We start from the raw sequence: 24,374 nt of genomic DNA, 5'->3' as shown, positions 1-24,374 counted from the left end.
GGAGCATGATGGGTACAAGGCGACCCCCTCTCTGACTTTCCACATCAGAGCCTGGCCCTGGGACCCATGCATCAGAGCACTTGGCCTTAGCTCTCCAGTGAGGGCAGAAAAACCACTATGCATTGCCAAACCACAGGAGCCACCTTCTCCTTCCCTCCCTACGGCACTGAAGTGTGGGACAGCCTGCATCTTGTTTAAGGTTTAACACACGTGTGGTTTGGGCCTAGGCTAAGAAATAGAAGAATCGTCATGCCTTAAGGTAAAGAATTCTCCATAACAACATTGAGTTTCCTACCCCAGAGGACAGCTTTCTGTTTAGAACACTTATTGGGAGCCACAGGAGGAAACAATTGTGTTCACTGAAGGCAAATAGGAAGGGAGAAATGATGACAGCTGCCAGATGTTCCAGTGCCCCTGAGGGAGCCCTGAATGCTTCTGCCTTGCCTCCAACAGACCTCATCATCATGGTCCCAGGCCCCAGGGCCCACTTTTATGGGCATGCAGCTCTAATAGCCATGGAATCCAAACATTTGAGAGCAAGAAAGGACTTTAGAGACAGCTGAGCTGAAATATGGAGAAACTGAGACCCAGAGATGGGGAATGATTCACTCAAGTTCACAGCACTAGTTCATCAGAAAACAGAAATTATTGTCAACCCCTTGGTCCAGTTATTTTGCAGTGGAGTAAAGGAGACCTGAGTCTTCCTTAGAGGACCCAAGTCCTGCCTTAGAGACTCTCTAGCTGTCTGACCCTGGGCAGTCACTTAACCTCTATGTGTCTCAATTTCCTTATCTGTAAAATGTGTACAATAATACCATCTACCTCACAGTTTGTGAGGATCAAATGAGTCAATGTATTTAAAGTGCTTTGCAAATTATAAAGTATTACACAGTTTGTTGTTGTATGTATCACCCCCCCCTGTGGTGTTCTTGGATATCTGGAGGACACATGGTTGGTGCCCAGGCCACATTCAGGGTTCCCTTTTGTGGTTAAAGGTCTGGAATCATCTGCCAAAGGTTGAGTTTAGAGCCCTGGAGCACAGAATTCAGATTCTAAGAGACTCTGAGAGACCACAGTAGCTATGAAGTGCTCATTAGGCCAGTCTGGATCCTGGGAGAAGGAAAAAAAAGAGCTTTATACTAGGGGAAGAAGCAGCATTCATTGCCTCCTAGGGGCCAATCACTGTGCCAAATGTGGTGCCATCAAACACAAGTCTAGAGTGAGGAAATGAGGCTCTTTTGTGTTCTTCTTACAAGGTGCCTGTCATGTAAATTGTACCCAAACAGAAATAAGCAATTTTTAGGGGCCATAAAAGAAAGATCTCCACCCCAGCCCCTGTTTTGATCAACGCTTATGTCAAGACCACCTTTAGACTCTGGATGCTTCAGCAGGGCTGAAAGGCAAATTATTACTGGCACCAAAGCTGACATAATTGCATTACTGTATCAGAAGGGAGAAGACAAAATGGTTTGTAGAATGAAGCTAGGGAGACAGCATGGTTTTGAGAATAGAGAGCTAGCCTTGGAGTTAAGCAGGTGTGAGTTCAAGTCATGATTGACACAGACTGGCTGTGTGACACTGAGGAAGTCACTCATAGCTCCTGCATTGGTAAAGGCAGTTCCTTCCCAAGGAGTTCTTAGTACCAATAAAGACAGGTCAGATTTAAAACATGAAGCAAGATCAAAACAAGCACATTTTACTCTATTCCAATTTAATTCCTTCTAGTAAGCATGGTCACCATCCTGTCACCAATGGTCACTTCTCATATTTTAATTTTTTTTTTTTTTTTTTTTTTTTGAGTGTGTCACTGTTAGGTCTGGTATTTCACACCATGGCATTTCAAATGAAATGATCCATCTGAACATCCAAAACGCTGACAATGATATATCTGGTTCTGCAAATGGAAGGCTGCTCACTCAGTCCTCCCCACCATGCTCCATGGCTATCATTCTAATCATGCAAGTTGGTCTTACCATCACTGTTGATGCAGATCACTTCCTGTATTTGTGTCCCAGGACCACACTGCTTTCCGTTGTCTGGCTCACAGTCCCCAAGCTTCACTGCTTTCCAGTCATAGCAGGAGGGCTCTTCACAGGGGATGGCTTCCAGCAAGTGAGGGCAGTTACTAGTCCCTCCAGATCCTCCAGTAGGCTCATTGGTAATCCTCCGCTTCCTCAGTTTAAAGCCTGAAGCATTTAGGAAAAAAAGATTTGGTCAGTGGATGGTCTAGTACAACGGACAGCTCCAGGAGGCACAGTCATCTAAGGAGTTAGAGGAAAATGGAATTCTGCTGCTCAGAGTGAAGTATTTCACATAAAATTCTAATCAAGGCTTAGCAATAATCCTAGAGAGAGGTAAATCAGGAGATAGAGACTGAACCTCTGATTTTACTGACACCACAAACTCCCTAGTGAGTTAACACCCTTTCAATATAAGTTGGCAACTACTCTGCATTTTATAGTCTTGGAGAGTTTTCCAGAGCACTGAAAGGTGACTCAGAGCGGGCAATATGTCAGAGATATGACTTGAACCCAGGTCCTTCTTCCTGGCTCATAAACCAGCTCTCTATCAACTAAGCAAACATTCCCTCTTTGGCAGGGAGAATGCTATTTCCATCTATCTTACCTATAGGAGAAAGGGCAACTCAGAGATATGTTGACTTGATCATACCCCTTTAGTAAATGTCAGAAGTGAGATTTGAACTGAGGTCCTTCTGGGTCTGGCTCCAAAATCTAACCACTGGAAGTACTGCCCTCTAGCATGCATTCCAGTCCTGGAGGTGACTCATACCCGCTGGTTGCTGAACCACTTACCAGACCCTTAGGAAAAAGTTGGTGTTCCCATGGGATAATGTGTTTACCTGACACCCACTGATCTTGGAGCCTGGTGGACAGATGCCTCACATCTTTTTAGCTATGGTAGTATCACACTGGGCTCTGAATTTTCTGGATAACTACTGGATTTTCCAACTTTGAGTGCCAAAGCTACTTTACATTTTAACTATTTGAAAGGAAATCTTTTGAAAATGTAACATGGTTCCCTGCCTCAGAGGGGACTGTAATCCATTAATCACCTCTTAATGAATCATGCCAAACATACCACTGTGTATGATACAGTGATGCCATCAGGAGCTATAGGACCACACAGAAATGTTTGCCTTCTCCCCAGTAGCTGGGGACTATAGAGCTTTTTTTTTTCTCTTGAATACCTTGAATATTTTATCCAGATCATCTTTTATTGTCTGACTGTCAATTCTTACTGTGCCAGACTACGTCATCCTTTTTCTCTCCTTCTAAATTAAATTAAGTTAGACTAAATTACTTTTAGTTTTCTGTGGGCTCAGGAACTGGCTCATCAAGGTTATGAAAATTCACAGAACTTCAATGTTGGAAGGGACATCACTGGCCATCTGGTTCAAACCATACATGGAAGGAATCCTCACCATAATATGCTGCAGACAGGTGGCTGTCCAACTTTTGTTTGAATATGTGTGAAGCAAAAGTAGGTTCTGAGAAAATATCTAAGACACCACACTCTGAATAAACTGGGGGGCCTTGTTTTAACTGCTCTGAAACCTCTTTTGGTGGGGAGTGGTTTGCAGCTGTTCCCTGAATAGGAGAGGTGGATGGGTAACTGAATTCCAGACATGTAATGTGTTCTCAAATGCTCCTCTTTTGCATAGTAAGCACCACCTTTAGTAGTACTCATGGGTTCCACAATTCCTGTCATATCTACTGACACATCTTCCAACATAAAGGAAGAAACATTCTGAGTCAATGACTCTTCATTTCTCCCCATGATGCAGCAAGGCACTCCATCATCATATGTTCAACCTCTTCTTCTTCAATTCTACAGACAATGCTTAAGCAACTGTTATGTTCAAGGTCCTGTGCTTCGGTCTGGGGGTGCCAACATTAAAGAAAGATATCCCAGTTCTTGGGGGCTTATGTTGTAATGGGGAATGAGTGGCCATGGTTCATACATAGTCAAAGGTGAGCATACTATGAGACATCATCGTCATCTGTTGTTCAAGTTCACCTTATAACATAAGCCTTCTCCATTCACGATGATTTCTCCCTCTTAACTCATGGTCCTGTATGTTAAGTCAATTCAATTCAGCAAGCCATTTACCATGTGTTTACTATGTGTCCAGCACTGTGTTATACCCAGGGTACAAAAACCCTGAGGGCTAAGCCAGCACATCACATTGCAGAAGGCCTGATGAAGGCTAGGAAGCCACTTACATACCTTTTTTGCCCTGCTGGTCATCACAGTTTTCAAAGGTGCAAGGTCCCCAGGCTGACCATGCTGACACTGCACATTCAACAGGGCAGGGAATGTGGCACAGTTGAGTGGTGTTTGGGATGGGCCCTGTGCAGAGTTTCCAGTCTACTGGCTTGGAAGCTGTAGGGGAAAATGAAAAAAAAATGAAATTCTCCAAAAAAGGACTGTGAGCCTCAGCATCGTCCCACATCGGTATTTCCAACATGGAAGGAGGACGACATTGTTTAAATAAGGATCATGGAACTCTTTTCATTTCACAGATCTCAATGGTATAATTCCAAAGGGTCTTGAGAGGTTTGGGCATGGGGCTGAATCTAATCAGATCAAATTTAATAAGAGAAGATGCAAAGTGTTACTTGTGGGTCCCAAAAATCAACTTCTCAAGCATAAGAATGTGGTTAGATAAAAATGTGTCTGAAAATTAAGTCTTTATTGAAGAGAAAGCTCAATGTGAGTCACTAATATGCCATGGAAGCTACACAATTGGTCTGATTTGGGGTGGCATTATAAGAGGCATAGGTCCTAGGGCTAAGAAGGTCATAGACCCATTGGTCAGACTAGGAAGATTGTGTTCAATTCTAGGAGACATATCTATCTAGGGGAATGCCACTGGGAGTAATTGGGTGGTTTCTAACTGACGTCTTTACTCCCAGAAGACACCAAACTCCATTTCTATAACCACAAGAACTTCATTCCAATTGAAGCATATATAGCTTGGCCTGAGGCCTTGGCAGGAAGGATGGTGCAAATAAGGAAAACAACAGAGATGTCTGAATGGTTCCTGCCAACAGTTCTCCTAGCTCTAATTTCCACACGATGTCTTCATTTTCCTCTTCTTTTTCTACCATTTCTTCCTCTCCAAGTACAACCCTCCTGTCCAGGCCACAGAACCATTGTGGACAAGATTTCCTGTCCAGTCCCTATCAGGATGTCTTGGCTTGTCCTCAGGGAGGAAACTTCAGGAAGACAGAGAACATGAAACTCCTCCTAGGACTGCAGAGTTGGAGGGAAAGGGCTGCTTTGATGAATGATTGCCCCTTGCCCTTCACCCACAAGAATTTCCAGAGCAGCCTTCCTCCTTGCTGGTTCTGCAGATGGGAAGCAGGCAGTGTGTCTGCATATCTGTGTCTCTTTGCATGTGTAGGGGATGTGTCTGCCAGAATCTATGCATCAATGAGTGTCAAAACATTTGTCCATGGCTTTAATGCACATTACCATTGATATAATGTAATCCAAGAAGCAATTATTAAGCACCTTATTTGGCACTAGATGTTGAGGATACAGAGATAAAAAAGTAATAGTTCCTGCCCCTCAGGGGGATCAGATTCTACTGGAGATAAGTAAATATGCGAGAACTTGAGGAAGAAGACAATGCTAACATAGGAGGGGATAATGAAAATAAAACATCATGTAGCAATTAAGCAGTAGTTGAAGGTTTACAAAATGCTGCATGTCTGTTACCTCCTTTGATAAGGGAAGGTTCCCAATAGTGCCTGGCTCCTGAGTGAAGCTTCCATGGAAACTAGGGATTCTAGAAGGCAGAGTAAGGAACACAGTTGTCTGTGGTGGGTGTTTTGATGACAGTAAACCATGTGGAGTCTGAGCTTGCACTTTTAATACTTTTGGGAAAACATGGGGCTCAGCACTCCAAGGCGTGACCTCCAATTCAGCCCCCACTGGTGTGATGCCAAACAACCTGGGTAAAGGCCTGAGGTTAGAGATGGAATTCCATGGTTGGCAACGCCAAACAAAAACATTTGGCAATATGTCAGGGGAATGATAGGAAATGTCAAGAGAAGTCAGGTGGAATAAAACTAGAGTCAATAAGAGCTAATCGATATATGAAGCCCTGACCATGCACCAAGAAAACAGCTAAGGACTGATGAAATGCAAAAGACAGTCCCTGTCTTCAAGGAGATCACAGTAGAATGGGGGAAGAGAATGTGCAAATAAGTAGGTATAAATAAGCAGTATATATGATCTATCTATGATTTATATGCATATATGTAATCTATTTCTAATACACACAAGTACATATGGTCTAAATATTATATATATCATATACATACATATGAGGGTGGATATGTATATACAGATGTGTAATAATTTACAATACTCATTATATATACATATATTTACAATGGTGTGGGTGTGTGTATGTCTGTGTGTAACTAAGAACATTCACATAATAGTGTAGGAGAGAGGTGAGGAAGAACTTTGTGACAATGCTAGCTGAGTATCTTATTTCTTCAGAAGGTCAAAAGCATCTGTACTCTCTGAGAGGAAGGTGATTAGAAACCACCAGAGTCCAAAACCATTCATTCCCATTGATGCCAATGAGAAGTTCAATGAACACAAAACTACATACAGTAGTCACCTCCTAAAGTTTTCCTTAATGGAATCAGAGAGTGTTCAGTGCTTGTCACTGGAATTGTTTGATTATTATTATGGGATTTTGTTTCTTTTTGTTCATACAGATTTCACTCTAGTAATGATTGCAGGTATGGAAAATCCCATGTGTATGATCTGTGCAGGCACCAGTTTCCTGAGCTAGCCAGTAGTTACCCATCCAACACTGCCCTCCCAATGCCTGCATCCAGACCATGCCCATTTTCCTTAATGACACCTCTTTGTCTCATGACTAGGAACACGTATGTTTGAGGTGCTGAATCCTTCTTCTTCACTGATGTTATAAATGCTCACATTAGTTATTTCGGAGGATTCCCAGATTTGTTTTCCCTCTCTCCTCCCAGAAATATTTTAATTATCTCTCTCTACTGCAGTGAAAACAAACACGATCGTACTTTTATTACTTGCGCTGTACAAACCACAGAGAACTTCCCTGCTATGTTAAGCAGGATTGTTTTCCAATGTACATTTCCACATTAGTCAAAGCTAAGAATGATTGATTTTATTAGCTTCCCAACACTGAAAACATGATGTATTGTAGAGCAAAACAAGGAAAGAGAAATTTTAACTTTTCTTTTTAGCAGACTTAGAATCTTTGCCACACTGAGCAGTTCCTTTGTGACAGTATATATTTATAACTCAAGGAAGCCGGAAATCTCTGAGACCGAATGGTCACTATAATTACACAATATTATGGGGGTTTGTTGCTTATTCTATTATTTCCATTTACTATGTTATAGCTATATATTTTGTTTTACAGCTACTTTTTACTACACTTTGCATCAGTTACCTTAACTTTTCTCATGCTTTTCTGAATTCCTCACATTCATTGTTTCCTTTAAGTCCTCAATCTTACATTACATTCATATGCCACAATTTATTTGGTCATTCTCCAAATGACGGACATCTACTTTACTTAGAATTCTTTGTTAACACAAAAGTGCTGTTGTGAATTTTTTATACGTACTGCATGTTTATTCTGTCTTGGACCTCATTGGAATATGGGCTTCATAGTGGGACCTCCAGAGCAAGGAGTCTGGGCAAACTGGTCACTTTCTTTGCATAATTGTCAGTTGGTTCCCTCAACAGTGTAACTTCTTCACAGCTCCACCAACAGTGCACCAGCCTTCCTGCCTTTCCACAGCCCCTCCAACACTGTCTATCTTTTAGAATCTTGGCCAGTCTCCTGGGGGTGAGGGGACATCTCTGGGTTGTTCTGAGTTTGCCTTTATCTTACTCTCAGTGGTTTTCCTCCACTCTGCTTAATAACACACTTCTTCTGGATCACTCTGTCTAGATGTTCTTCCGTAATTCTCCCTCACACAGACGCACTTCTAGACCAACCAGTTTCTACTTTTTACTGCTGCTTCCTTGCTTCAAGTTTTGCACATTTAAAACAGGGCCCCCAGCCCCGTCAGCTGACCCAAACTGCTTTGCTCAGAGGTCACCAACACTTTTGTCCTCCCTCCCTCTCCCACCATCCCCATAGTCAGTTGTAAAATCTTCTTATTTTGCCTCTTCAACATCTACTGTATCAATGCCCTCCCCTATTGCAATACCCTTCTAAAATGTTTGCATTTGTTTGCAAAATATATCTGCAGTATATCCTCTACAATGATGTCAAGTTGAAATTCCCAAAACACAGATCTGACTTCACTCCCCTGCTCAAAAAAATTTAATGGATCATTTAGTATTTAGGAAAACACTAATTCTTTAGCAGAGAATTAAAAGATTTTCCCAGTCTGACTCTATCCTAACTTTTCAGACATTTCACAATGTATGGATTCCCCTTTGTGTACTCTACGTTCCAACCACAGACTAACCATGTGTTCCTTAACCTTTACATTCTATAGGCTAATCTGAAAGTTGGGAATGGCTTCTCTTTCTCCTCCTCTCTCTTTTTGCCACTCCGTGGATTCCTTCCCCTTCAGGGATCAGCTCTGATTCCACTTCCAAAAAGGAAGCCTGTCTAGACCCTCTGCATTAGGGCCTTTTTTCCCTCTGGATAGATTTGTGCAGACAACACATCCTCTAGGAGAATGGATGTTACTGGATGGTAGAATTGGAGCCTTTATCATTTTGTGCCAGAGTCTAGCAATGTTTTTTCATGCAGGAGATGCATTATTTAATTAAACTGGACCTACTGAATAGAAACTTTATGTCACAAGATCTGTAACAATTGTTTTCCTGGTATCACCTTTGGAATTTTCCCTCTTTACCCAGGTGTACCTCAATCAAGGGCTGGGATCCTGCAAGTTAGAGGCAATGGATCCCTGACAGTAACTTTTCAAAAAATGTTAATTGAATAGGAATAGCCAGATTGAATAGGAAATGGCTTAAAATTCACATGTGCTTAAAATGAAAAAAAAAATCGTTTGGGCAATTCTTAATGCAGGTTGTCAACAGACTGGAGAGCCATCTCTGAAAATAAAAACATTGTGGAAAATTCTCTTCTCTTTAGGCAATTCTTTATGAAGCTTGGAATGATATACCATTCTAATACATAGGTGCATTTATCCCATCCTCAAGAATATTAATTTCTTTCATATAGTGTAAAAACACAAATTGTTAGTCTTTTGATATTATTCTAGAAAGCATGAAAAATATGAAGTGAGTCTGGTGAGATCCAATATGCCTTGGATTCAAAGACTTTGGCTTTTTAAATGTGGGTGTGATTGGCCAAACATGTTCTTTAATTTTCATGGTCTGGTCTTGTTCTTGATCAGGCCAGATTTGGCCACTGGAGCATTTTAAATGGACACGATTCTCCATCCAAACCAAACAGGAAGGTGGCACAGTGCATAGGGTGCTGGACCTGAAGTCAGGAAGACTCATCTTCCTAAGTTCAAATATGACCTCAGACACTTATTAGCTATGTAACCTAGTGTGAACTTGGGCAAGTCATGTCACCCTGTTTGCCTCAGTTTCCTCATCTGTAAAATGAGCTGGAGTAGGAAACGACAAACCACTCCAGGATCTCTGCCAAGAAAACCCCTGGGGGGTCATGAAGAGTTGGACATGTTTGAAAACAACTCGACAACACCCACCCAAACCAAAAGAAATACTTAGCAAATTAAAGCACAAGAAATGAGTTAAAGGCAAATATTCTTGAAAGCTGTCTCACTGTTCATCCAAGTGAACTCTAGAAAAATGAACTGTTTTATATTTTTCCTCTGAAAGTACATAAATCTTTCTCATCAATCAAGCAAACCAAGGCAGACAGCTGGAGTATTTATTTCTCTCTTATTATTCCCCTTTCAGGTTTTGTTTTATGGGTTTTATTCTAAACAGGACACATATTGATTCGATCAATTCCCAGGCAGATAAGAGGCATTCTCCACCTTACAGAAGACAATCATAGGCTTGTGCCTTCATAACAGTACTTTGAGCTCTAACTCTGTGAAACTCGGTTTTTCAAAGTTGGCCAGGGACCCAGCTATGGCCTCCTAACTCTATTGTTTTGTGATATATGGAATCAAATTCATTGGTTTGGACTTTCTAAAGAACCATTACCACTGACAAAGGAGGCTCCTTGTGCTAAAATTTCTGAGGTCCCCACAGGGACAGATTCTATCCAGGGGTAATGGGTTCAGGACAGTAACTTTTCAAAAAAAATTTCATCAATTAAGGTCAAAATTAAATAGGCAATTGAGTAGGAACTGGCATAAGATTCACCACCCATATTTAAAATGAAAAAAAAAATCTGTGAATGGTTCTTAATGGAGGGTGTCACCAGACTGGGAGACAATCTGAAATGAACCCATTTAAGGGATTCTAATATTTTAAAAAATTGTCATCTTCAAATGGGGTAGAAAGTAAGTTTTCTTGTCAGAAACTAAGGATTCAGTTCCAGCATCAAGAATGTAACAAGTAGGACAGCTCCTCTCAGAATTGTTTTGAAAGAAGTAAACACATTTTCCATGCAGTGGGATACATTATTAAAAGGATGCTGTGAATCCTCAGAAAGAGAAGCAGTAGTTACCAAGGCATCATGAGCTCATCACAAGCAAACTCTTCCTGTGTTTGAAAGGGTTCCTGGAGCAGCAGATCAACAGAATGTGGTAGATGGAGCAGATGTGTGGCCTTGGTTATTCTACCACATCGACCACAGTCTGGTTACATGTATATATACATACATATATATGTATACATACATACATATATATGTGTATATATACATATATATACACAAACCATATTCCAGACTTAGTTTTTAGATTGCATAAAGCTGAGTTTTTCAGTCATTTTTCAGTCATGTCTGACTCTTCATGACCCTATTTAGGGCTTTGTTGGCAAAGACACTGCAATGGTTTGCCGTTTCCTTCTCCAGCTCACATTATAGATGAGGAAATGGAAGCAAACAGTGACTTGCCCAGGGTCACACAGCTAGTAGGTGTCTGAGGCCAGATTTGAGCTTGGGAAGCTGAGGCTCCCTGACTCCGGGCCTGGTGCTCTATCCCCTGCATCACCTGGTTGCGCCTATAAAGCTGAGAGAACTATCTGAGGGCAGCATAATTGGGAAATAGGACAGTAGAAGGAAGGATACTGGGTCAGATTGACCAAGATGGAGTTTCGTGATGATAATCTGGCCTAAACTACACAACTTCATATACAAGCGTATGGAGCCTGCAGCATGTCTAGACGCTAACTACGGTCTCCATGACTGTTACGCTCAGTGTGTGTGCCAGGACACCTGGTGAAGTGACTGTAATGACAGGGGGCAGGGGCAGGCCAAAGGGAGGACACAGCCCTGCTGTGCCCGCTCCTAGTCAGACTGTGGGAAGCCAGAAGGCTATTCTCAGTTCTGGCCACTCCATCAGAGAAAAGAAGCTGATAAATGGAAGAATGATTTGGAGGAAACTGCAGACTGGATCGGATGAGGCCGGGGTGAAGAAACAAATGATACTGAGGCTGAAGAAGAGAAAATGTAGGGAGGTCATGCTGGCGGTCTTCAGGTCACTGAAGGGCCATCAAGGGGAAGAATTATTTTACTTAGCCTTAGAAAGCAGAATTGAGAGCAGCTGGAGGAAGCCGAGTTCAGCTTAATATAAGGAAAAAAACAGAAACAACTTGCAGACAGTTGGAATTCTCCCAAAGAAAGTGGGCTGCCTCAGGAGGCAGGAAGCTCCCTGGCCCTGAAGGTCTGCAATGGAGGCATCACGGCTCTACTGCCCACCCTGTAGAGGGTTTCCTCATTCTGCTTTGCTTCAGGTTTGATGGCTTTGAAAGTCTCCTCCACCTGGGATATTTGATAGTGATTTGATTCATAACTTTTTGTATAACGGGGCTCTTTTATTCATCCAACCAGGTAACTATCAAGTGACAAAGGTTAATTACAGTTTTGTAACTTGAATTATGCTGTCATCTCTTAAAACAAACAAAACAAGGGGAGTTTTAAGAACCAAATGCCTCTTCAAAGACACCCTGCTGTGCTCTCCACCTGGGGCACTCCTGCTCCCCACAGCCTAGGGGCTTCATCCAAGTTTCAGTTAAAACCCCACTTTGTGCAAGAAGACTTTCCACATCCCCACTGATGCCAGTGCCTTTCGTAGGCGATTATCTTCTGTCTCTCCTTCCTATTTCTTGTTTATATAGAGTGGTTTGCATGTTGCTTCCCACCCCACCTTCCTCCATCCCCTCAAACCGAGCTCCTTAAGAATGGGGACTTTGTATTTCCAGTGCTTAGAGCCTGGCACATAGAAGGTGCTAAATAAATGCTCACTTTACTCCTGATGTGCTCTTTGTCTTTTAGAATCAACGCTTAAAATCTTGCTTTTTAAAAATAGTAATTCTTCTCAATAATCTTGGAATTGTACAGTAGATTTTTATTCAAGTGTAAGTGGATCAAATTGCCAGAAAGGTCCCTTTCAACCCCCGTGTTCTGCTGATCTTGCATTGGACTAATCATTTTGACTTATGACAGGAGGAGAAAACCACATACTCCAGGTAAACGAGCAAACAGGAACTTCCTTGAGCTTGCTAATTGACTTTCCTTGCTGCATCTGTGAGTTGGGGTCTGGTCTCTAGCAGGTGCAATGGCTCCCTCGCAAAGCATGACTCACCAAGGGAATTTGAGATAAAACTTGCTGGTCCTGAAGTGCACCCAAGAACATCTACTCTTCCACATTGCCCCACCAGCTTCCTACAGCATGATGCTCTGGTGTTATACCCAAACACCCTGTCTGTGGCACTAGCTCCAATGTGCTGTGGGTTTTTTAAAAAAATTTGCTTCTGACTAGGAAGGAGTGAAGTTTGCACACTATTGCTGGCCACTGAGGCTGGAAATGGAAGCTGGAAAATGAGAATTTTCTCTGGGGAGGATGGTGCAGAGTCAAACACAGAAGGACCAGTTCTGATAGGGCCCTGGGGGAGCCAGAACTCATATCCACATAAGCCTCAAAATCCTTGAGTGCAGAACTCCCAAAACCATATAGTTTGCAGGAGAGATGTTCTTTCCAAAGGAAGCAATTGGTACAACATTAGTTAATTAAATTAGTGTCAACAAATAAGTATTAATTGGATGCTTGCCATGTGTCCAAACACTACTTGCAAATGCTGTGCCCCACCTTGGGCCATGGGGATATGGAAGGAGTAGAGGCATGCTTCTGCTGATTCTGCCTTCACAACACCTATCACATTCATCCTGGTCTCGCCCCCCACAGAGCTGTCACCCCCATTTAGGGCTTCACTTCCTCCCACTTGGGCTCTGGCAAGAGCTTCTTTACTGGTCTCTCTGTCTCTGGGCAATCCCTTTGCTAATCCACTGTTCTTTTGCCCAATTCATCTTCCCAAGGCATAGATCTCATCCATCCAGTTCTCTACTTAAAATATTTAGTGGCTCTCATTTGCCTCCAAGATAAAATACAACTTTCCTGGTCAAACATTTATGCACACTCCCCCCTCCCCTTCCCATGGCTTGGTTTTAACTGAAGCTTGTCTGTGTACCCACTCTGGTTCTAGCTCATATTGGACAGAGAACTGGCTCTGGAATGGATGATCCTAGGTTCAAACCCCAGCTCTGGTATTTTCTGCCTTTGTCTTTCCTGTGTTCTAATTTCCTCTGGCATAAAAAGAGGGGATCTAGATGATTCTGCCCCTAGTTCTGTTCCTATGATCCTCCAAGCTCTTGTATCCTGCTGCCATGAAGCTCATTCCCCAAACCTGCCACTCAGTTCTTCCTTATCTTTGCCCATTAAAATCCTTTCCTTCCTTCAAGGGTTAGAGTCTAGTGCTGCCTCCTCCCTGAAGCCTTTCTGGATTCCTCCCACAAAAGTGTCCTCTTCCTCCTCCTCCTCATTTCCACCAGGAGCTATTGTTTGCTTTTCTCTTCTGCTCCCATCAACCGCCATCTTGTGTCAGAATTCTCCATGAGTACATTCTTTCATTTCAATAGAATGTATGCTCCTTGAGAAACCATGGTATTGTTTTACCTTCCTGTCCTCCATACCACACTAAGCACAGGGCCTTGATCCCTATACTATTCAGCATCCAAGTTTCTGTAGTTGGTTCTGTCCCCAGTGTAGGTCACACCCCCCCCTTTTCCACATGAATAAGCACCTGACCTTCCAGAGGAGCTATGGCCAAGCAATCACCCTCTTCCCAAGCTAGGATGGAACCTCTTTGAGTAAGTATGCCACTCCTTGGACAAGTCCCATTAGATATCATTGGGCTCATCAATGAAATACTATTAGGACAATAGGACCAGCTGGAACTTGGGCTTCAAGAGCTAGAGTTACCTGTAAGTCATGATGAGACCCAGAAGAAGATACCAGTGGAGGCTAGCATAGAGTAGATTTTGTATGAATACTGTTGCTCTTGCCCTCACAAAGCTCCTAAACGTTCCATCATCTCTAAAATGGGCATAAGAGCACCTGTGGAACCTATCTAGATGACTTCTTTCGAGACCCAAATGACATAATGGACTAAAATGCTTTAAAAACTTTAAAGTACTCTAGACATATTAGTTAGTAATATTATCAATGTTTGGAAACAACCTTAATATGCATAATTTGGCTGTTGAACATGCAGATGAAATGATTTATAATCCAGGGTTTAATGGAACAATTCAGAGTCAATGGGCAGTGGGAAGCCAAGGTAGGGGAGAGCATTCTGAGGAGGTTGAGCAGTGAGATCAGGCTTCATGGAGCAGGAGGAAGAACACTAAGGACTTGTAGCAACCCTCTCCCTTGCCTCCCCTTTCTAAGCAGCTGCCATTGCAGGTTTCTTCCATGTCCACATTCTTCTATCTATCCACTGCTTTGCATGTATACAGTCACTCCCCTAGTCCAGCCCTCATTTCTGCTCACATGGACTATTTTGCAGGAGCCTCTGTCTCCCTGTCTCCAATAGCTTCCATCTTGAATTCATCCTTCACATAGGTGTGTTATGGGAATGGGAATTTAAAATCTTCCCTGCCCCTAGGCCCCTTGATAGGCTTAAGTGATTCTGAGAACCTTCCTTGATTTGAAAATACACTCTGCCCCCTAATAGGCTGAATGTGGTCACCTGGAACCTGTGGTGGGAGGCTTATTTTTCAGAAATGCCCACACCTTGTTGCTTTTTGATTGGGCAGTGGGTCAAGAGGGCTGTGACATTCTCTGAGCCAGGAGAAGGCTATATAATCCCTGATGTGAGATTTTGTTTTGGAGCTCACTTTGAGAAGTGTTGTGTGATTTCACTAGACAAGACTCTGGGCAGCTGTTGAACCCCCTGGCTTTGAAAATCCAGATGTTGGTGCTTCCCTGTCTGGTAACTGACTAGGTAAGGATGTAATGGTCAGACAGTTGGAAGCCTGTCTGCTGATGTTTCTCTGTATTTGTTGTCTGCTTGTAACTTGTTTGTATTCTCTGAAGTTCAGGGTGCTGACCTTTTTCTCCTGAGCTAGGTAGATGACATATGTTTGATTAAAGCAAGATTGTTAACCCACTTTGAGTTGCTTGCCTTTAGAAAGGCAGATCTAAGAACCTGTGTTGGCAGCCACCCTGGGGATGCTAGAGTGCTTGCTGCTACAATGTGACAAACGTGAATCTGAACAGATCACTCCCTTGCTTGCTACAGTAAACTCTAGAAGCTCTCAATGACCTCCAAGATCAAATATACCCCCCCCCATTTTCCATTTAATGCCTCTCACAACTTGGTTGCAATCTACCCTTCCAAGCCCAATTTAACATTCCTTTCATTCACTTTTGTCCAGAAAAGAGGATTTTTTGCTATCCTTCATATACAGCCATCCATCTCTCACTGTTGTGCCCTTGCACAGGTGATCTCTTCTACCTGGGAAGTGCTCCCCCCTCGTCTCCACATCCTGGAATACTGACTGTCCTTTGAGATTCAGCTCATTCATGAGGCCATGAGTGGCTTTTCTTGACCTTTCAGTTGCTAGTGCAGCCTTACCCTCGAATGATTAGCTTGTATATATTCTGTATATAATTTTATATATTCCACCTCACTTCATGGCCATCTTCATTCCATCCATGCCTTTTCACTCAGGCCATCATCTCCACTCCGCCCCCCCCCCCTAGAACCTTTGACATCATCCCTGTAACCTTGTCACTCCCCTGCCTTCTTTCTGCTTGCTTCTGTGTGTTGTCTACCCCCATTAGAAGGTAAACTCCTTGAGGGCAGGGAATATCTTGTTGTTATTTGTATCTTTAGGGATTAGTACAATGCTTGAGATATAGTAAGTGCTTATTAAATAATTCTTGCTCACTAAATCTGCCTGTCTGCTATCCATCCTTCTACTTACCTATCTGTATACCTGTTCATCCATCCATCCATCCATCCATCCATCCATCTATTATCTATCTATCTATCTATCTATCTATCTATCTATCTATCTATCTATCTATCTATCTAATCTATTTGCCCGTCTCAGTGCTTGACACATAGTAAGCACTTAATAATTGCTTGATGGTTGAATCAGGGAAGTGGGGAAGGCATCCCCAGGTTTTGTGGGCAAAGGCTCTTTGATATTGCTTGACCAATTTTGCTGATAAAAAACTCCAAATCTAGAGTCCCAGGTCATGGCTAGATACAGATCTAAATCTCCAGAATCAGAATAGTCTCTCCTTGAGTACTCAGGATATCCAGCTTTGCCCAATTCAAACAACACAAACCTTTAAGACAAGTCATCCCGATGTTGAACGCAGAACGAAGTGCCTACTTAATGTCTTGAATGGCATTTCATGAAGAGTATGACTTCAAATGACTACACCCAATAGAAGTGGCATTTGTTATGATCCCCACAGTCACTGTCTAATGGCCTAGAGCCCCTTGCTCAGATGACAGAGCTCAGGCCAGAAGAATTTGCTGCCATCCTGTCCTTCTCCCCCTGCTGCTCTTTCCTCTTTATTTCACTTTGCTTTTAGCAGGAATCAATATTAATGAGCTTCACAATGGAGTTGGTGCTCTCCTGTTAACACTGGAGAGAAGACCTGTTCCCCATTGGGCCATCAGCAGCAAGCAGGAAGCTGCCAGCCACAGGCTGTTTCTGTTCTGTCTTTTGCTGGAGACAATCTGGCTTCTGCAAAACTGCTCAATTCACTCAGCAGACAACAGCCTGAGTACACATTTCATGGCTCCTCCTGGTGCCATCAGTCATTGACCCAGCACTGACAGAATCAGCACTTGAGTAAAAGAGAGCCCCAGGACTGTGATATCCTGATGAGGCCAGATTAGCTAATATCCTCACCACCATCTTTCTTTTGTTAATGGAGGTCATTGTGTTAATGAATGGCAGCAAGATTTTACCTCTCTCAGGTTACAGGCATGAAGTAAGATATCCTTTCCTTAGTAAGGACCACTGGGAATCAGAAGGCCATAAGTGCCTCTGGTAGTAACTTGCTAACCACAAGTCTGAATGATATCAGAATCCTAGATCCTCAGAACTGGATGGGGGCACTGCAGCCATCTTGTCCAGTGAATTGTTGTCTTCACATCTCCAGTGCCTATGTACAGAACCTAGCCCCATGAACTATTATGATTTTCTGAAGAATCACAACTGTGGGTGATCCAGAAATCAATGGAAAGATGTAAGGTGAATTCAAGGCAGTGGTATGTTACCTTGGAATAGGGGATGACACAAATGACTTGTGTGACTAGAAGAGAAGATGGGCTCGCGGTTCAGGAGTCTGGCGGCTGAGGGATGAACAGTTCCACTGTTACACTGGGAACACAGAAAAGTAAGAGCAAGTTCTCCAAGGGCCTGAATAGAGCCTTTGCAAGCAAGAGAATGTCCAAGAAAACGTGGCCAAGGACTAGACGGCAAAGGACGCGGAGGGGAGGAGATCTTTCTTAAGGAGTGTCCAGAGCCAAGATTTTAATGACAAAAGGAAGGAAAATGTGGGTAGGCATGGAAATGATTAACCTCTGGATCCAGATCTGCCCAGAATTGGCTCATCGCTGTACAATTTGCTTCCTAAAACAGAGATTTTTGAAGAAAAGCACTAACTATGGCTAAAATGAAGAACAGCAAAAACTGTGCCATCCCAATCAGCGCAGGCACTCCCAGCAGCTCGCGACATAACAGGATGCTGAACGAATGTCTTTAAACAAATACATGGAAACACTAGAAATAATGACCCTGTGTAACCTGTTTTGGGTAAGAGGATTTTTAGTGGTGGTGGGGGGGAGGCTAAGGAATAGAAAGTGGGTAGTACTATTGGGCCATTCAAAATATCGGCTTTAGGGCAGAATTCATATGAATTCAAGCTTTTCCGTCTCCTCCATCAGGCTATGAGCCTAACCTGTGTTTTCCTCTTACTCAGGATCTTGACTCACAAACAGCAGTGAGCCCCTAGGTTCTGTCACTATCCTTAATGTTACACACAGATACAAGCAAATCTTGATTTGTTTTTATCCCCAAATATTATGAGTAGTAATTGTGGTAGCTTAGATGACACTATCGGTCATCTTTATTTCAGTGCTGGAGAACCTCATACTGATGAAATTATTTTGACTGAAACTTACAAACCTTTAAATTATTGGAATTTTCTTTCTGTAGTCATGACCATTAATAACAACCTAGGGATCCAGGCTCAAGTACTGAATGAGCTTGGCTATATTTCTGGAAAATCCTCTTCCCCCTGTATATGCCAAGTTACTTCTCCCCCTCCTGCCTTTGCTCACTTCATTCTATATACCTGGAAGGTATTTTCCTTCTTTGCCTGTTGAATTCCTTTGCATACTTCAAAGACTAACTCATGTGCCTCCTATATGACGTTGAGTCTAATCTTCCCTTTCTTCTCCAATCTCACAGACCACTAAGTAGGAGCTTTTTATGTAGCCTCAGGTATACTTTAGTAGTTCTCAGCATTGGTGCCTTATCACAAAAGCCTACAAACCCCAGCCAGGCCAGGATTGTGGCTTAGCCAAGCAACACATCTTTTTCACATGGAAACACAGATCTCTACATGTAGTAGGCATATCACCAATTTTTCTTGAACTAAATTGGATTTAGGAGGCTTTTCTTCCTTTAGCATTCAGGTATAGCAGGGAGTTCCTCACATATCCTTGCACCCATTTTTATATGCCTGGGGTAAGCCCTTACTATTTCAACAGATGCAAAAGGGGAGGGGGAAATAAGAAAGAAATTAAGACAGAAGATGGAATGGGTGGATCTGGGATGCTCATTCCAGTTCCTAAAGGGGCTCTTGTTCTTCTCAAACACTTTCAAGATTAGGTTCCATTTTAGGTTTTTGTGGAGAGGATCAGTTTGGGCATGGGACATTCTGTGGGCTGTAAGCCTTTGGTTAGCATTACTGACCCCAGAAATAACAGGAAAGACTCAGGATATGGACAGTCATCTGATCTTTTTCTACTAGAGCCCAATTTTATTGACAGAGCTCTATTAACTGTTGCAAATGATTCCAGACACTATAAATGGAACATTTTGCTATCTTTCAGAGCCTTTTCTTAAATGAATAGTAATTATTTGCCATGTTTTATAGAAAATGATGATACTGACTGAGTCAATTTTGGGTTGTTTTTCAGGAATGCAAGACAATATTTGTCAGACTATGGGTGCTGCCATTGAGTAAGTCATAGCCCTTTGAAATACTGAAGTGTGTAGAGTGCCTAGAAAGAAGGAGCTGAAGGACCAGCTTCTTGCTGCCTTCTGCTCACTACACTACCCCCTTCAGGCCCCCACTAGCTTGCTGAGCTCAGCTCTGGGCAACTTCTTTCATAAAGGTCTTTGATAAGCCTTTGTTGCCAAGAATGTGATGAGGGTGACCGATGGACTTGAATCTAGGGCATATGAGGATCCCTTCAAAGAAATGACTATTCTAATCCCGAAACGCACTTGTCCAGAAGCACATGACTGCCACATTTTCGTATGTGCTAGCCTATCAGGGGATGAGGTACAGCTCCAGGTGGCGGAACGTGGACACTTCAAGGAGAGGCAAAGAGAAGTAGATTTCAGTGCAAAGGCAAGAAGAAAGCACTTTCTAAAAACCAAAATTGTACAGGAATGGGATATGCATCATAAGGTAGTGAGTTCTCTGTCACCAGCGGTGTTTAAATAAAGCCTATGAGATTATACGTCAAAGATTTTACAAAGATGATTTATGCACATATTGGCCAAGGGGGTCAGGTTGTGTGACCCCTCATGGCCTACCCACTGGCCTGGTTCTCCTTTAGACAAAACCCATATTTGAAAGGTAGTTGGCCAGGTTAGGAACATATACTATGATTCACAGTTAAAGAGGATTTTTCACCTCTGTAGGGACTTGCTGCCTCCCCCTTAAAAATATCATAGACTCGCTGTCTCAGCTAAGCAACCCACAGCACAAGGAGTTTGACTCAGTCTCCTCGAGTTTGCTCATGGATCAGTTAATTTTTTTTCTCAAAGTATGCCTGAGGGACAAGGAGGGACATATTACAAATAAAGGTACAGGGGTACAGAGAGCTTAACTGGTTTGTAAAAAAAAAATAATATGGGGAAGATAAAGGAAGAGAAACCAATTCTTGTGACTGTGGGGAAGAATCTGCCTCTCATGTGATCATTGTATTGGGTTTTGGCATGGGGAAAATGCCTGCCTTCTGAAGAGAGAGGGAGAGATGGTCAGAGAACACCAGGGACTTTCTGGAACCAGAAAACATCCCTGCTTGTGGTTTTCTGGTCAAGTATATTGCAAGCTCAGTCATCATTTCATATTCCAATTTGGGGATTATACATATTTGGTTGTTCAGATAGAAAGGACAAAGGTCACACAGGCTAGGCTTTTCATCTAACTTAGGTGTGCGACCCTGGGCAGGTCATTACATTCTTCTTGCCTTATTTGTGAAGAGAATTTAATACCTAAGAGGTCATCTAGAGGTAAAAAGTGATGCCCAAGGTCACACAGCTGGTAAGTAGAAGAGGCAAGATTTGAATCTTGGTCCTTAAATGTTGACCTGAAAACCCAGTGTTCTCCCCATCATCCATTGCTGTTTCACAGAGTGAACATGGGTTTGTTCACCAAAACTGAGGTTCCTAAAATAAGGTGAGGGGCTAAACTACAAAGGACAAAAAGTCATTCTTAAGATCAATACAGGAAGCTTTCTTCCACTCTGCCCTAAGGGTAGTGAGCAAAGCCAATGTCTGTGGCGCACTTGCTCCTAGGAGGACATCAGTTTGGGGGCTATTTGCTGGTGTTTATTTGCTTTAATGTGCATGTTTCAGCTCTAAGTCTGCAGGCATAATCACTGATTATATCTGCTTTCCTGTGCACTGACAATGACTAATGAGTCCTCAACCTGCTCAGGAACTCCTTTCCAGTAGGATTCCCATAGACAGCTACCCATACTCATAGTCCAGGACAGACTTGGACAGCTACTGTCCTAGAGGCTACTGGGTCCTGACTTTGTTTTAGGATTCAGACAACCTTCAGGATCCACGGTCCTCTAATATAAACTAGAGATCCCAGAGGGTCACTACCATATTTTCTTATGAAGTTCTCTGTGAAAATCAGAAACAACTTAAGCCCATATGGTGCTATATAGAACCTCCCCATTTCTGGGTATTAATCCTTTGTTCTGACCCAGAGCCATCAAAATTCCAGTGGAAATTTCTGCCACACAGGGACTGAAATGTCTTAAATTGTTCCATATTTATTAGGCAGCAATGTGGCACAGAGAAAGAAAGCTAGAAAAGAAGTCAGAAGATCTGGGTTCCAATTCTGATTTTGCATCTTACTACTGGTAGCATCTTGGGCAGGTCACTGCATGCCCTGGAGCCCCAGTTTTCTCACATATAAAATCAGGTGTGTGTATGAACTACAGAATCTCCCTCAAAGGATCCTTCCAGCTGTAATGTTTTTTTTTCTAACTCTTGATCACTTGCACACCTTTAAGGTCAGAGCCAGATTCTTGGGATCTGGGCAAACCAGATACCTAGTTTTCATGATTCATCTTCTTTTCTTGCCACTCCCTACAAACACAAGTAACTAGGAAAGCCTATCTGTGCCAGCTGTACAAGATTCTGGACTATTTTTACTAGTCTGACTTTGCATGACTTCCTTTCATGCTTACCTACATTCCAGCCAAACTGGGTTATTCAGTTCTCCCTTATCTTACCATGTCCTCTCTTGCTTCCCTAATTTTGCCTATGCTACTTCATTCCCCTTTCCATCCCCCACAATCACAAACTTCTGTGCATCCCAATCCTTCCCTTCCTTCAAGAACCACATCAGACAGCACATTTTCCAGGAAGTTTTTCTTAATGGCAACTTCTCAAATTTCAGAACACTTAAGTTGTCATACTCTAACTTGCATTATAGTTATTTTTGCATTGGTTTCATTGGCTCTCCCCATTCCACACGCTAGACTATAAGCCCCTTGAAGGCAAACAATAGGCTTTCTTCATTTATGAATCCCCAGTCTAGCATCTAGCATGGCTGCCTTTCAAAGAGCAGGAGCTTAATAAATGTTTGTTGAATAGAGACACTTAAAATTCCTCAAGTAAGGCAACACTATACACACAGTACCTTCTTTATAATATCTGTTCTGCTCACAAGTTTTTAATTTGTCAGTTATGTTAACATCTCTTTAAACATCTTATTTCTTTTGATGTCAATAACTATAAAACCACCAAGACTTTGTGCCATTTAATGGGATAGATATCAATGTCTTTCTAGAATGGTTTAAGCCTTGAGGCAGGGAAATGAGCTCTGGGTCTCTGCAGGTCTCTCCCTGCCCTTCCCCACCTTCCCATCCTCTGATTGAAATGTCAAGCAGAATAGCCCCACCTACCTGTAATTTCAAAAGTGATGGATAGAAGGGGTGCAGCACTAGCCTTCGACGGGCTCTGAGACTGACTTTCTGAAATAACAGGGAAATAGCAGCATAAGCAAAAATGTGTGTGCAAAGCAGTTTGAGGAAAAGGCATTGCAAGTGACATCTAGAGAGCAAAGGCTGTGATGCGGACAGTGACCAGTTGAGGCCCTTCATTAATGGAGATGCCCTTGTTCCCACATAGCCTTTGCCTTCCTACGCATCAGAGAAAGTAGCAGCAGCAGTCCCTTGCTTTCTGCAGACAGACAGATAGACCCTCCACCTCTCTTGTCCTAGACTGCACATCCTTGTTTTGAGTGGAATGCGGGAAATGCCTCCTCCTGAGGGCCTCTTCCTCAGGTTGCACAGAAGCATGAAGGATCTTCTGCTCAGCCTCTGCCTTTGGGGCCTTCTTTAAATACACAGAGCCCTTTTCTGTCTGTATCATAGGGACATCTATCTAGACTTTCTTTTCCCATCATTCAGAGCTCTCAGAAGAGCCTTCTCCTACTAATGCAAACTGAGACAAGTTATATTTTCGTCAGCCGTGGGGACCCTGCTCAGAGTGCCACCTCTCCCTGAGACATTCTGCTAAGCTTCACGCTAGCCCAGGCCCATGGGTGGCTGGCTCATGTGCTGCCTGCCCGACCCCTATGTATGCATCAGGCAAAGCCGGGAGCTGTCCAGGGTTCTGGCTAGCTCCTCTCCAGAGACGAGAGGCCTGTCTTAAACTCTATAGCAGAAGGGTCTCCCATTTGCTCACCTGAAGCTGGGCTGGAAAGGCTGCCAGGGCAGGAGCATTACAAGGATTTGGCAGCAGGAGAAGGAGATGCGACACCAGCTGTAGTGGGAGCCATCTTCCTGCTGCTATTGCTGCTGCTGCCTGCATCCGCCGCATCAGTACGCTTCTGCTGAGGCTTAGTGACTCAGGGAGAATAGCAAACATCCGGGACAGTGCCCCTGCGGACCCAGCTGGGGCGCCAAAAGCGCAGTATCCCTGGCTGGCTGGCTGCTTTAGGCATGCACCAAGAGGGGCGTTGCCCATGTCTGTGCTAGGAAAGTCTGAGAGGGTGGGGGGATAGTGCAACCCCCTGGATGCACAAGGCATTCGTTCCCATTTCCTAAGTGTTCTGGGCTGGAGTGGACTTGGCTGTGTGTTGCACTATAGTGCAGATGGTCAAAGAGACCCCACTTGTGACCATAAGGGCAGCCTGCACACCTCTGCCTGAATGAACAATTGGTGACCTAAGGGCTTGGTTTTGGGAAACTGCTGAGTCACAGGCAAAAGCCAGACATGACAGCATCCCTACTGTAGTCTGACTCCTCAGAAGTAGACATCTTCTGTCGTTGTTCAGTCATATTAGTTGTGTCCAGCTCTTTGTGACCCCTACTGGGATTTTCTTGGTAAAGATACCAGAGCAGTTTGCCAT

At 43.1% G+C, this 24,374-nt stretch overlaps 1 protein-coding gene across 1 annotated transcript in view; it reads right to left on the bottom strand.

Moving 5' to 3' along the window:
- The window catches only part of THSD7A (thrombospondin type 1 domain containing 7A), a 350,332-nt gene that overhangs the window by 130,771 nt on the left and 195,187 nt on the right, over window positions 1-24,374 (bottom strand). The window contains exons 5-7 of the mRNA XM_069094452.1: window positions 22,924-22,992; window positions 4,249-4,404; window positions 1,974-2,186 (exon numbers count right to left, since the gene is read on the bottom strand). Of these exons, the coding sequence (XP_068950553.1) occupies window positions 1,974-2,186; window positions 4,249-4,404; window positions 22,924-22,992 (438 nt within the window). The remainder of the gene's footprint in view (window positions 1-1,973; window positions 2,187-4,248; window positions 4,405-22,923; window positions 22,993-24,374) is intronic.

The sequence above is a fragment of the Petaurus breviceps genome, unplaced genomic scaffold (assembly GCF_028583685.1).
Source record: "Petaurus breviceps papuanus isolate PSGF00001 unplaced genomic scaffold, PetGlider_PUasm1.0 218, whole genome shotgun sequence".
NCBI lineage: Eukaryota > Metazoa > Chordata > Mammalia > Diprotodontia > Petauridae > Petaurus > Petaurus breviceps.
The sequence above is the reverse complement of the archived record's forward strand: the minus strand, read 5'-3'. Positions and strand labels throughout refer to the sequence as shown.